The sequence below is a fragment of the Carassius carassius genome, chromosome 31, assembly GCF_963082965.1.
Source record: "Carassius carassius chromosome 31, fCarCar2.1, whole genome shotgun sequence".
Lineage (NCBI taxonomy): Eukaryota > Metazoa > Chordata > Actinopteri > Cypriniformes > Cyprinidae > Carassius > Carassius carassius.
In genome coordinates, this window is record NC_081785.1 from 9,220,720 (window position 1) to 9,235,533 (window position 14,814).

The 14,814-nt window shown below is 40.0% G+C and overlaps 1 protein-coding gene and 1 long non-coding RNA gene across 2 annotated transcripts; both read left to right on the plus strand.

Annotated features, from left to right (window-relative positions):
• Positions 1 to 1,677: 1,677 nt before the first annotated feature.
• LOC132112051 (mitoregulin-like) lies at positions 1,678 to 2,120 on the plus strand. The gene is made up of 2 exons (XM_059519644.1): positions 1,678 to 1,957; positions 2,053 to 2,120. Exon 1 carries the CDS (start codon positions 1,774 to 1,776, stop codon positions 1,942 to 1,944), a length of 171 nt encoding a protein of 56 aa, XP_059375627.1. The 5' UTR covers positions 1,678 to 1,773; the 3' UTR covers positions 1,945 to 1,957; positions 2,053 to 2,120.
• Positions 2,121 to 4,082: 1,962 nt separating this feature from the next.
• LOC132112052 (uncharacterized) lies at positions 4,083 to 12,261 on the plus strand. The gene is made up of 4 exons (XR_009424875.1): positions 4,083 to 4,286; positions 4,439 to 4,532; positions 10,962 to 11,072; positions 12,232 to 12,261. It is a non-coding gene; the product is annotated as an uncharacterized LOC132112052 (long non-coding RNA).
• Positions 12,262 to 14,814: the final 2,553 nt, after the last annotated feature.

The window sequence follows — 14,814 nt, forward strand, 5'->3', positions numbered from 1 at the left end:
CATAAATTATGAATAATTTATTGCTCTTTTGTTTGAATAATAGGTTGAATCAGTAAAAAAAAACTGTAACTGTAATCTAATTATGAGTTTTTAAAAGTAATATAATCTAATTTTAAGTACTTAATTTTTTTTATCTGATTACATAATCCCAATTAAATTAATCAATTACTACCCACTGTGTACAATGGCACATTGTTTAACTTGCTATTGATAGGTGATGCTTAAAAATGGTCCTTATATTTCAGAAAATTAACAGTAGGCAAGACAAATGTGTTTGCGATTGATTGCGTCTTGAATATGAAGAGAAAAACAAATTTAACAGTCTTAAATAATAGGTCATGCTTAAACATCTATCTTAACTGATCTCAGCAAAGAAAAAATAATGAAACATAAGATCTAATGTGGTAGCTTGGGGTACACTTCTGATGGCACTTGACTTTGTTTTCTAACTTGACTATGCTGGTTATTTGTGGTCTTTATCTGGTCCAATCTTATCTAGCAAGCTGACTGAAATCAAGCTGGTTAGGGCTGTCAGACTATCTTGGATCAGCAACAACCTATATTCCCCAAAACCCACCTGAAGCTGTTTTTTTTAATAAACTTTTGCTGATTTTAGAAACTTTAGCACTTTATGTTCATTCCTAATTATTTTGAAAAATCTATCATTATAACATATAAACTGCATCCAGTATTGTTTCAATAGATTTTGGGGTGGTCGCCTTACAAAAACACACAAATGATAACAGCATTTAATTTTTAGAAGTCCTCCATCACAAAAAAACTGTCTCACTTTTGCAGTTCACCCCTACTAGCCATGTCTCATCTCTTTTCCTCAGAGAGAGCAAAGGCTCAGACTTTACACAACAAATAAAACTTTTACACTTCTCCAGTACTTTAAATTAATCAATATTTTGTTGTAGTTTTAAAAATCGTAAGTCAAATAGCTTTTAAAGCAATGGATTTCCTGTTGAACAGTCAGTGGTGTGTTATAAGGTTTGTGGTTTCGTTCTACAACTTAAAATGCGCACAGTTATACCTGAAACGTGAGTTTTGTAGTGTTTTCTAAAGAAGGCCTACCAAACACGTAAATTTAGATCTGTGTGGTAGATGCTGTCTTTTCTTTCTTTCTTTTTTATTCTTTTTTTTAATGCACAAAAACTTTTACAAACATACAAAAACAAGGAAGCGAGACATAAATACACTCCAACAAGAAGCAATCATAAAGTAAAAACCGACATTCTGGATTTGCATATCAAATTATAGTATTATTGATACATAAAAGTGCAAAAATAAACGTACATTCTTTCGGAAAAAGGTGTCATAATACATCAGAAACTAGCCACTCTTTTTGTTATTTGTAAGTCTAAGAGATGAAACAAGAGAGTCCAGTTCCAAAAGAAAAAGGGGGAAAGACAAAGGAGACTTAAGCCATTTCTGTTTATGAATGAAGAATTTTGCATTCACTATAAGAAAATTAACAACATATTCAACAGATAATAGCTTTGTATTTTCATAATAAAAGATAACATCATTGAGGACAAAGGTATGGGACACATTTGTAAGGTTAGAAACATAGGCGCCCGGCTTGAGTCAACCCATAATTTGTTGGTTAAGTGTGGTAGATGCAGTCGTTATTTAGTTGCCCACAAATTGACGTCACTGCAGTGCAGCCGGTTACGCCCAAGTCACGTGACACAGATTCCATTCGCACGCTTGTTTCCTCGAGCACGAGCAGCGTCCGTCAACTCGAGCGCTGGCCGAACGGAGGTGAACATGGCCGAAGTGTCGGAGAGGACGTTACATGTCGCTTTAGTCGTTTCGTTTGCGGCTGGTTTCATCGCCGGCTGGCAGGCAAACCGAATGCGAAGAAGGTTCTTGGACTGGCGGAAAAAGAGGTTACAAGACAAGCTCGCAGAAACACAAAAAAAGCTAGACCTGTCATGATCACGAAGCCGACCTGGTTAGACATGTGCCTTTCATAATGTCATAACTTTTCTTATGGCTTTAAATGACTTTCGTGTGACTCTATAAACGGTTTACCAGCTCTTTTACTTTCTAGTGCCTCGGTCATCGGTCAATACTAAAGTTATAGTATTCCTGACTTCACAAACAGAACGAGGAGTCTATCAGCACCTCTCCAGCTCTCAACAGGATCAGGCTTTCAACCTTGGATCAAAGACACAATCTTCAGGCTGGAGTGCAATACAACTTTCCCAAAGTCTGTACACACAGCAGAATGTTGTATTCTATAAAAAAAAATTATATCATGTTTTCACGTCTGTGCTTTTCCTTTTCTCTGTCATTTAAAATAAATTGAAATATTTTATTAACTGTGGACTCATTAATATAAACGTACCATATTTTCTGGACTATAAGTCGTACTTTTTTCATAGTTTGGCTGGTCCTGCTTCTTATAGTCAGGTGCGAATTATTTATCAAAATTAATTTGACATGAACCGAGAGAAATGAACCAAGAGAAAACATTACCGTCTCCAGCCGCGAGAGGGCGCTCTATGCTGCTCAGTTCTCCTGTAGTCTACACTGAAGACATAGAGCGCCCTCTCGCGGCTGTATACGGTAATGTTTTCTCTTGGTTGTAAATAAATGCGACTTATAGTCCAGTGCGACTTATATATGTTTTTCCCCTCATCATGACGTATTTTTGGACTGATGCGACTTATACTCAGGTGCGACTTATAGTCCAAAAAAATACGTAATCTGCACATTATTGTGACATTGAGCTCAGTTTTGATCCAACAAAAAGCTGTTGTTTATGAAATCATGAGACATCTTAGTATACTTATATTGTGCTTAAAAATCTCCATGGCTTTTCCACAAGCTTGTAAGATTTTATTACAGAACTTTTTCAGAACTGGAATTCGCAGATTTGTGTATTTATATGTGGGTCCCGAGAAACTTTGAATATGCAATTTGTTGCTAAATATGTTAAGAGTTCCAGCTTTAGACATTATATAAGAGTTCAGATGCAAAAGCCTCTAAATGCCATCTGAAATTTCCATCTAAAATTAGGATTTTTATCAAGCTCCTATCAAGGTCCTGCTTAGGTTGAGTCATTTTACTTTAATGGCAATGTGCAGGTCCTTTTCCAGGCTATTAAAGTGAAATAACTGAACATAAATATAGGAGCCTGATGAAAATCCTAATTTCAGATGGCACTTAGAGGCTTTTGCATCTGAACTCTTCATATATATATGTATGTATGTGCTTTATTTACTTAGAAGCACTTTTTTTTTCAAGAAAACTGTTTTACCACGTTTACACAGTCACAGCCTGAAACAGAAATGCATTGGGTTCAGTCATAACAAAACTACATTGCAGGAAGATATATCTTATCTTTATCTATATGTATCTATGCATATCTTATAGCCTACAACATATTAATAACAAACAAAAATAAATGAATGGCAGCACTTTTTGATCTTCAGTTATCTTTAACTCCTTAACAAATAGGCTACATTTACACATTTTCAACAAATATATTTAATGGACTCCATAAACAAGATTTAGTTATTAAAAAAAATAATTTAGAGCGCCACATATAACTATCTTGGCAACTTTCTCTGGAGCGTCTGTCGTGGTGCCTCCGATCAAGTCTGTTTTACTAAATCTGAGCACGACTGGGACATTTCGTCAAATCGCACATTCAAAATACAGAGTATGATCAAATTTTCTGGTGAGTTGTGTCGAATAGAAAATGACCTATCAAGAGAATGGTTGACTAAATTAAATGTTGTTCTTTCGCTATAGTGTGCACTGGATTTGATAATAAATCTTTATCTACTTTTATCTATCTATCTATCTATATATATATATATATTTTTTTTTTTTAACAATAAATAAATTATTGGCCACATAGGATGGCCAGACCTAGTTCATCTCAGTCAGAACAGGGGAATGAGGAGGAAAATAGTGATGAAGAAGATGAGAGCTCTGAGGATGAAGATGCTGAAGAAGTACAGGATAATGATGATGATGTTGCAAATATTGGTCCAACTGCCACAGGACAGGGTTCGGTCTCTTACATTGCTCTAAATGCATTTACGGGAGAGGAGAAAGGGGAACTCAGCATCCAGATTTTAACATTTTATTTTAGTTATACAATACTTGAAATCAGGTTATTTTCTTGCTTCTAGCAATTTGTCTTTGTTTTTGCCTTGTTTCAGAAAGGAGAGGTTTTAAAAGTTCTCTCTAAAAATAAGGATGGATGGTGGCTTGCTAAAAACTCAAAAGGCCAGAAGGGCCTGGTTCCCAAAACCTTCTTGGAGGTGAGTGTAATATCACAGACACTCAGTGAGTGTGTTTACATGCACAATGTAAATATATGATAACATGAAAGTCATTTACACACATAAAACTGTTTAGATCATAAACTTGGATGAATCACATCTGTAAATGTATTTTAACTGTGCGTTTTCAGATGGCTTCTCTGTATGGTAGTAAGAGAGAGAGAGAGAGAATGAGGATGTTGGAGAGAGTGAAGAAGAAGAGTAGGAGTCTGACATAAAGTCCAGGTGATATTTCCTCTCTCTCCACTAAATGGCAGCATTGTTTTCATATTTTGTTGTTTTGTGCATGTCTGTGCTTTTATATTAATTAAAGAGCAGTGAATATAGCTCACAATTTCAGTCATTTCTAAAACTGAATAAATTAAACAAAAGTCTAAACTAATATGCCATCTTTATTAAAGAAAATTATTTAATACTGTCTCCTTTTCAACTAGCAAATCATCCAGTTGGAACACAGCACGGAAGGCTGTCACTGAGGTATATTCTAATTAGTCAATTACACCCTTAAAAACTTTTTATAACACGTTAAAATAAACTAACACCCTCACATACCAGAGTGTGCTTGTGTGTTGTCTGCAGATACTGTAGATGCCACTGCCATCCCACCAGGCTTCAGACCCTCCTCTCTCTTCAGACTCCCAGAGGAAGGTCACTATCTTTCCCTCTATTTTTCAGAGCCTATAGATGAAATGCCATTTTCAGATTTTAAACAGCTTAGTAATTTAGAACACAGCTTTTTGATTTGTTTTACATTATAACATCTGGTAAAAATTCATATTTTATAATGATATATTACAGTTGTATCATACGCATACCTTTTGTGTGTGTGTGTGTGTGTGTGTGTGTGTGTGTGTGTGTGTGTGTGTGTGTGTCAAGCAGGGACATCTTTGAGCAAGTCACTTCATTCAGCCCAAGCTTAGCCAATCACAACTCTCCTTTAAAGATCTCCGTATGGAACCAGACACAGGCAAGGTACCAAATTGCAATGCACACAATGCTACATTTACAAATATTTTAATAAAATCTTTAAATGTAATACATATAAATATATTTTTAAAATGTAAAAAATAAATGCAGTGTTTATTTGAAAAATACCATAAAAACATTAATATAAGTATATACAATTAGAAATCACAATTTAAAATTTGAAAATGTTTTACATTTTTCAGCAGCCACTACTCCAGTCTTCAGTGTTTCATGATCCTTCAGAAATCATTCTAATATGGAAACTGTGATCCTTTTATTTAGCAAGGACGTAATGAATTGTTCAAAAGTAAAAGTAAAGACGTGTAATGTTAAAAAGATTTCTATTTCAGATCAATTCTGTTCTTTTGAGCTTTCTATTCATCAAAGAATCTTGACAAAATAAATAACAGTTTCAATAAAATTATTAAGCCACAAAATGTTTTCAACACTGATGATAATAGAAACTATTATTAATAATTGAGCACCAATAATAATAGAGCAGCAATTCAGCATATAAGAACAATTTCTGAAGAATCATGTTACACTGAATACTAGAGTAATGGCTGCTGAAAATTTAACATTGCTGTCACAGAAATAAATCACATTTTAAAAGTTATTGAAATAGAAAATGGTTATTTTAAGCTGTAATAATATTTCACAATTTCCCAGTTATCAAATAAATCTAGCCTTGGTTAGCAAAAAAGACATCTTTCAAATATAGTTAAAAAATCTTAATTAAACCAAACTTTTGACCCATAATATAGAAAGAAAAAAAGAATATGTATGTGTGTATTTGTCAAGGTTCACGGACGCCTATGTTTAACCCTGACCCTGTAGAGTTGTTGAATGATCCCATCCCCTGGGGTCAGCTCTGTGCATTTAAGGGATCCCAGGTAACACATACACACACACACACAAACACACTGCTGCACCTACAACCGGAATGACAGCCTCTTTATGATCTTAAAAGAGTGAGATTGGCGTACAGTAATCAGGGTGGAACCAACCTAAAACAAAGGACAAAGCATCATGAGATTAACTGCTGCGGTGCTTGAATTAATACGGTTACAATCCAAAAGCATGAGTGTAAAATAATACAGCATATTTGAGTCTTAGAATTTAATTATTACTTGTTCTCTTACGAGAGCTCTCTCGTACTGCGTCTTAGCTAAGACGCTACGGGAAAAGTCTCTTTTCACGAAATACTGAAGCAAAAAATTATTCTTAATTTTGTATTTTTGTAAAGCGCATTTGCAGCAGTACACAGCCATAGGCGAGACGGCTCGTTCGCTCATTGGCTTGTTCTGGGGCAACTGCACAGCCTATCGAGCGCGGGCTGATGCAACATCAGACCAATAAGGGCGCTTCGCGCCCTTCTTGCCACTTCCCGCCGAAAGGCGTGTGTCTCAACCTATAAAAGGAGCTCGAAAAGGCTGACTCACCTGATTTTTCATCTCTTCAGCGAAGCTCACGCATCGCTGGATCACGAGGAAGCAAGCGCCGTCTGGAAGAGCATATCAGCAGGACGAGCCATCCTGAAGCCGCTGGCACCGCCGCCTTCCACTGCCGTTCCTGCTGCGCTATCCAGCGCCCATATCCTTTACAATCCTTGTTCTGTAATATTCTGTGTGTGTGTTCGCCCTGCGACACACATTCACAAAAGAGCTGCGTCTTTTTAAAGATGCCTTCGTGCGGCTCGTGCAGAACCCCGCTCAGCGAAGGAGATCGTCACGTCATCTGCGTCTCCTGTCTGGGTGAGGACCATGCAGCGCTCGCGCTCGCTGATGGCGGATGCCCTCATTGCGAGTTGATGCCTATGGTGACTCTGAGGACTCGCCTGGCATCCTTCTCGAAGCCTGCATCATCCGCTGCGCCGCAGCGCCGTAAGAAGCGCCGCTCGCAGCGCCTACCAGAACCGCCTCCAGCTCGGCCGAGCTCGCCGGTTCCCTCCGCTTCGCCGGTCTCCCCTGCATCGCTTCCCGATGCTCAGCGTCCGCTGCTTGCCGACGCGTCATCTGAGGAAGTGGATCTCAGGCCCGCGTCGGAGGAAGAAGACACGTGCTCTCTGCTTGCTTCGGGCAGTGAGGGTTGGGCGAGCTCCGTGGATCTCGCGCCCGCTGCTCAGAGGCCCAGCAGACGGGGGGATATCGATAAGGAGCTGATGCGTGTACTCTCGTTGGCCGCGGCGAGCCTCGGCCTCGAGTGGTCTGCACCAGCACCCCCTTCACGTTCCCGGCTGGATGGTAGCTATCTTCCGGATGAGCGCTCTTCCTCAAGCTCAAAACACGCCCCTTTTCTTCCTGAGCTTCACGAAGAAGTGGCGAAGGCTTGGGACGCTCCATTCTCGGCGAGAATCCGCTCATCTGTTTCGCCAGCATTCTCCACACTGGACGGTGCTAAGAACAGAGGCTACCTGTCACTTCCGCCGGTGGAACAGGCTATAGCAGCGCACCTTTGCCCGCCCTCTGCTGGACGGCGGACTAAGGCGGCGTTGCCATCCAAAGCCTGCCGCATGACATCATCGCTGCTCGCACGGATATTCTCTGCTGCTGGGCAGGCTGCGTCTGCGTTACACACCATGGCGACGCTACAGATTTTCCAGGGCGATCTTCTCCGCAAGCTGGATGAGATGGGACCTGAAGCGATCTGTCTCGCGGATCTGAGGAGAGCTTCGGATCTCTCCATTCGCGCTACTAAGTCCGCTGCACAGACCCTCGAAAAGCATCCTAGCACTGCTGGGAAAGCGCCGGTGTTCGAGTTCCGCTGCGGCCGAGCTCTCACCCAAGCGCGCCGCTGTTGCAGTTCCAAGAGTTGTGACTGCCTCAGTGTCTTCTGCAATGCGCAAGCCTGCACGAGTGCCCGCTTGCCTGCACACAAAAGCTGTTATCATGGCTACCCAGATGTTTCACAAAAAGAGTGTTTTTTCTGGTGTTCCGGCCACGGCCGATGGTGCTATAAATGTTGTGACGATGCCCACTCCTCAGTGCCCATCTCCACATGTAAGCACAGCCCTGCACACAGGGCCTGCGCCCATAATGTCGACTCAAGTCGGTCGCGCACACTACATAGTAAACGTGCCCAACCCTTCTGTAAAAACGAGGCCCGTGCACGTACATTCTGCACAGGCAGACGGCGAGTTGAAAGTGGTAAAAGTGCACACATGCAGCCCACGGTTACTCGCAGATATATCGAGTCCCACGGGACCCGCTCAGCCTCCCTCCAGTCGGTTAAGCGCGAGAACGGGGTCGAGGAAGAGCGATCTGCCCGCTGTGATCAGCGCACTCCCCGCCTCAGATGTGCAGCACACTCGAGCGCCGCCGTTGCCCAGTCAACAGAGCGCGTTTCGCATCCAGCCCTTAGCCATTCATGCAGATGCATGGTCAGCGCTTCCAGGGGTTTCGGATTGGGTGCTAGGCATTATAAAGAGAGGCTACTCGCTACAGTTTTCTCGACGCCCACCGCGCTTTTCAGCGCGCGTCGAAACTACGGTCAAAACAGAAGTAGCACACATACTTCGGGCCGAAATATCAAAACTGTTGAGCAAAGGGGCTGTAGAGCCTGTGTCTCAAGCTCAAAGCGAGGGGGGGCTGTACAGCAGATACTTTCTGGTGCCCAAGAGAGATGGGGGTCTCAGGCCCATTCTGGATCTAAGACAGCTGAACAAGGCATTGATGAAACGCAGTTTCAAAATGCTCACGACCAGGAAGCTCCTCGCGCAGATTCGCTGAGGGGACTGGTTCATGTCAATAGATCTGAAGGACTCGTATTTTCAAATACAGATAGCGTCAAACCACAGGCGGTTTTTGAGATTCGCCTTCGAGGGCCAGGCATACCAGTTTGCAGTCCTGCCATTCGGCTTTTCCGTAGCTCCTCGTACGTTTACGAGGTGCATGGATGCAGCGCTCGCTCCTCTCAGACTCAGAGGCATACGAGTGCTGAATTATTTGGACGACTGGCTGGTTCTGGCCCGATCACAAGCGGAGCTCGTGGACCACAGGACCGTTTTACTCGATCACCTCGAGAAGCTCGGCCTCAGTGTCAATTGGGCGAAGAGTTCGCTGAACCCCAGTCAGACGATCCTGTTTCTGGGTATAGTTCTGAACTCGTGTTCCATGACGCCTTGGCTGTCACCACAGCACGCGATGGGCATTCAGCGCGCAGCGAGTTCTTTCCGCTGCGGCGCAACCATGTCGCTCAAACACTGTCAAAAGATGCTGGGTCTCATGGCCTCAGCATCTCCGGTTCTGTGGCTGGGCCTGCTCCGCATGCGCCCCCTGCAGTTCTGGCTGAAGGCTCGGGTGCCGCGCAGAGCGTGGGCGTCTGGCCGGCTGCATTTCAAGGTCGATCAGAGCTGTGCTGCGGCTCTAGCACCTTGGACAGCGAACGGCTGGTACCGATCAGGTGTAAGCCTGGGGACTTCCCCGAGTGTGAAAATGGTGTCGACGGACGCCTCCACTTCGGGATGGGGAGCGCTGCTCGAAGGCAGACCGTCCTTTGGCCTACGATCAGAACGGAAAAAGCTCCATCATATCAACTGCCTGGAAATACTGGCAGTGGAGAACGCGCTGACGCGCTTTTGTCCCCATATCAAGGATCACCACGTCGTAGTCCGTTCGGACAACATGTCCGTGGTGTCCTACATAAATCGCCAGGGCGGTCTCGGGTCCCGACGGAACGCCTCCTGATTTGGGCTCAACGCAACGTGCGCTCGCTGAGAGCAGTGCATGTGCCTGGACTGCAGAATCTGGGTCCAGACAGGCTGTCCAGAGGCAATGTCCCTACGGGCGAATGGTCTCTACACCCGCAAACAGTCCGGCTGTTGTGGGAGAGATTTGGCATGGCGGAGGTGGACCTCTTTGCGTCCCACGAAAAAACGCTCACTGCCCCGCGTTCTTTTCCAAGAACGAAAGCGCGCTGTCATGGAAATGGCCGTGCTGCCCGCTTTATGCGTTCCCTCCCGTCTCCCTCCTTCCGCAGGTGATAGAACGGGTGAGAGAAACGAGATGTTCAATACTGCTTGTGGCACCTCTTTGGAAGAACCAACCATGGTTCCCAGATTTGATGCAGTTAGCAGATGTCGCCCCGTGGCCGGTACCGTTGAGGAGAGATCTCCTCTCGCAGGCCAGGGGCTCGATTTGGCACCCTCAACCGGAGTTGTGGTCCCTCCATGTATGGGCACTCAATGGTTACCCGCTGATCTCGCAGTGGGAGATCAGCGGATCAGAGATCTAAATGGTAGAATAATTTGAATGCACATTCAAAACCCATTTGCCTTCTCAGTGTTTATTGTAAACTGGTGTCGTGTGTCATCTTACTCATTGTTCCACCTGTTAAGTTTAATTTAATATTTTCCTTGTAAGGTTTTAAGTAGCATTCACACAGTCAGAGCTAATACCTCCAATAACCAATAACTCCAAGATCCCAAAGACCTGGAGATTTTCTCCACTGGTAAGACTAAGCTTCACTTAAACACATGCAAACGCGTAAACAAAAGTCGAAGGCCACTTAAAAAATTTTCACTGTGTGTGTGTTCACTTTGGATGGGTTACATGCAGAGCATGAACTTCGATGAGTTATGGGTCACCATACTTGGCTGTATGTAATGTCAATTTCACTTTCATATACTTTTATGTAATCTAACAGTTCATATTTTTCATTTGTATTTTTTCTTGTGTGTGTGTATTGCAGATGACTGAGATGCTGCCCTGTCTTCTAGATATAGACTGTTTCCTGCATTGTGATTCGGAAACTCCTGATCTTGGAATTCTGTTTGAATTGGGTTTGACCTACATAAGAAATGTGAGAAACTATTCCTTGCAAAAAATATTTCTTATAGTTTAAACAATCATATGGCAGTAACAACCAACTCTGATCAAAGAGGACACAAGGCCTTCATCTAACCTCAGAAAGACAAAAGATCCCTTATCTACTACCCTCTCACATATTTACATAAGCACACACAATTACCTCTATTAAAGGAATAATTAATAAATATATATATATATATATATATATATATATATTTTTTTTTTACTCACGCTGGAGTCGTTCCAAAGCTGTATCGACTACATTCTTCTGCGGAACACAAAAGGAGGTATTTTGAGTAACATTGGCAACAACATTGGAGTTTATTGACTTCCATTGTTTTCTCAAAATATCTACTTTTATGTTCCACAGAAGTCATCATATGGTTTTGAAATAACAGAAAATGAGAATTTTCATTTTTGGGTGAACTATCCCTTTATTAACAGACTAAAGTGGCATAACTATCTACAAGGTTTTCTTCCATATTTTGAAATTGCTATTGTAAACAAAATGATATTAGTACCCAGGAAAAATCTTTTTGCACAGGAGTAACAGGGTCCTTTGGTAAATATGTTTGTGCTGTCTTTCAGTCCACAGGGGAGAGAGGAGACCTCAGCTGTTGCTTGGCATTCCTTAAACTATTTAATGAAAGTGGAGCCCCCACTGCTCTACGCTACACACTAACTAACTTATTAGAATATGATAGATACATATCAGTTATATTTTTTCCTTACATACTTACTCACAAACTATATATAACTAAATAAACCCTCTTTTACTTGCCGTGTTCTCATTAGTAAACGCTATTTATGTTTCTATAAAAATAAGTATAGTTATTACCCTGTACCTGAACTCTTCTTTTAACAGAAAATATTATATTATTATTATATTTGTATAATTATTATTGTTATTAATATTAATAATAAATATATTTACATTTTTTAATAATATGAATTATTAATCATTTAATTTAACTATAAAATAAACTATTGTTGAAATATATTTATTGATACATTTATATACCAGAATATATTTTTCTAGTCTAGTTAAATTAACTTCTAGGGACAAAAATCTGCATAACATACTTAGGGTATACTTGTTATAGATGGGTGTATATTATTAAAAAATACTACTCTTAAACTTGATTTAACAGAAATCATGGACCGAATCAGAGAGTAACCTGTGTGTGTGTACATCACATGATTGCTACAGTATTAATTTAAATGGTCCTATTATGCTTTATAACGTTTTTATACTTTAGTTAATCTAATGTTGCTATCTGAGCATAAAAAAGATCTGCAAAGTAACAAAGTTCAAAGTCCACTTCAAAAGAAGATATTTTATTTAACAGAAATCACTTTTCAAAAACTACAACAACGATTTTTTTTAGTCTTTTTGAAATGTGTTTAGATATTAAACATACTGTATAATTAAAACTTTTTAATCCCTCATATCCAGTCCAGAAACCGAAATTCCCAGTTATGTTGATAAGGAAATCGTGCCATACTATACATACAGCATTTGTGATTGTTTTCCTTTCCCATGAAATTGTAAAACATCCCATGACCACCCTCCCTTAAATACTGGTCTATTTTAAGCACCACACCTCCTAAATACAACTCCTCCCTGTTTCTTTCTCATTTTTTTTTCTCACAGAAATGCATAACTACATGATTTAAGTCCACACCTCTCTGTCTTTAACACAAGGCTCTTATTTGAAAATATTCCACTCCTTTAAAACAATTCGTACACTTAGAAACCTGTTCCTATTCTTTCCATCTATGTCACACCGCCTCGCCCAGCCTTCCCGAGGTGTGGTGTCAGATGCTTATAAAGATGGAGACATGAATCAACATGAATTTTTCTGAAGAAAAACCTACCATAGTATCGCTTGATGGAAAGAGGTGTGACTGATAATATGCCAACTGTTTAATTTTCTTATACTGTATTATATAAGTTTACCCATAACTTATATTTGTGCTCTAATCAGTGTATTGTGAATCACAAGTAATGCTGCAACCACCATACAGTAGACATTGAGAGGATACATTCCCCCAATATCCAAATGGTGTTTATTCAAATATGACTACAGATAAAGAATAAGTTATTCTGCTGAAAAAAATGTTAGCTACATTAGCAACTTTTAGTTACTCGTTGAGACCATCTGTAGTGTTTTGTTGTGTTGGCATGCTTCTGACATAAAGACTGATGAAAAAGTTAAAGGAACACTCCACTTTTTTTGAAAATAGGCTTATTTTCCAACTCCCCTAGAGTTAAACAGTTGAGTTTTACTGTTTTCTAATCCATTTAGCCAATCCATTAAACCATTTAGCGGTAGCATTTTTAGCTTATCTTAGAATAGAGTATTGCATCTGATTAGACCGTTAGCATCTTGCTCAAAAATGACCAATAATTTTTTATATTTTTCCTATTTAAAATTTGAATCTCATATAGTTACATCGTGTACCAAGACTGACATCCGGAAAATGAAAAGTTGCGAATTTCTTGGCTGATATGGCTATGGACTATACTCTCATTCCAGCGTAATAATCAAGGAACTTTACGACCATACCATGGATGTAGCAGGCGCAGTAATATTACACAGTGCCTGAAAATAGTCCTAAAATAGCTGCTGAATATCACTGCGCCTGCTGCACCCATGGTACGGTAACAAAGTTCAAGAAAAATATAGAAAGTTGGTCATTTTTTGAGCGAGATGCTAATGGTCTAATCAGATTCAATTATCTATGCTAAGCTAAGCTAAAAGTGCTACCACCAGACCTGGAGATTGACTGAATGGATTTGAAAATGGTAAAACTCAACTGTTTAACTCTGTTAAATTAGCTGTTTAATTTTAAAAACGGTTTAAATTAACCTATTTTCAAAAAAGTGGAGTGTTCCTTTAAGTAACTTGATGCTGTCAATAAGATATTTTTGGTCAAATTCTAAAACTGAATCATTGTATTGTGAGGAAGACAATCTGAAAAAGCATTGCAACAAGCTCAGAAAGAAATCATTCAAGATGGCAGATGGGGCCATCATCTTGAAGGGAAATGAGTGATATTCATTTAGTACTGCAAAATACTGATAGAAAAAATAGTTCAGTGTAACTACAACTTGAGTGTTTTACCCAATATTTATATGGAGTATGTTTTTGTGCTTTAAAGGAATAGTTCACCCAAAAAAAGAATTGTCATCATCATTTACTCAACCCCATGTAATTTTAGCATGGTTTTCTTTTCTTTCTTTTTTTATGGAACAGCTAAAACAAAAATAATTAAAACATTCTTCTTTTTTTTTTATTTTATCAGTGAATTATGATAGAATTTTCATTTTAGGTGATCATACTCCAAATGCTTCTGACGTTAAATATTAGGACAAAACAAACACATATCTGTCATTCTATTACATATCTATTATATATCTATTATATTTTCACCATATTTCATGCATAATCTTAAATGTAAAAAGTGTTATGTAATATTATTATATATAATTAATTAATTATGCTATAACAGTCTGTGTGTGTGTTGAAAACGGTATGTCACCAGGAATTTATTTTTCCCTTCTGGTTTCTGTACGTCTCCACTCTCCTAATGTTTATAGAGAAATAATAGACTAATAAAACTGGTCTGACAACATTCCATCTTTTACTATTATCTGTTAGAATTCCACCCTATCTGTAAGCATATAGAGTTTCTTCCCTGGAACCTGCTGTAGTGACAGAAAAGCATTG

Coding starts and splice junctions, on each gene's coding strand:
- LOC132112051 (XM_059519644.1), top strand. CDS start 1,774: ATGGCCGAAGTGTCGGAGAGGACGTTACATGTCGCTTTAGTCGTTTCG.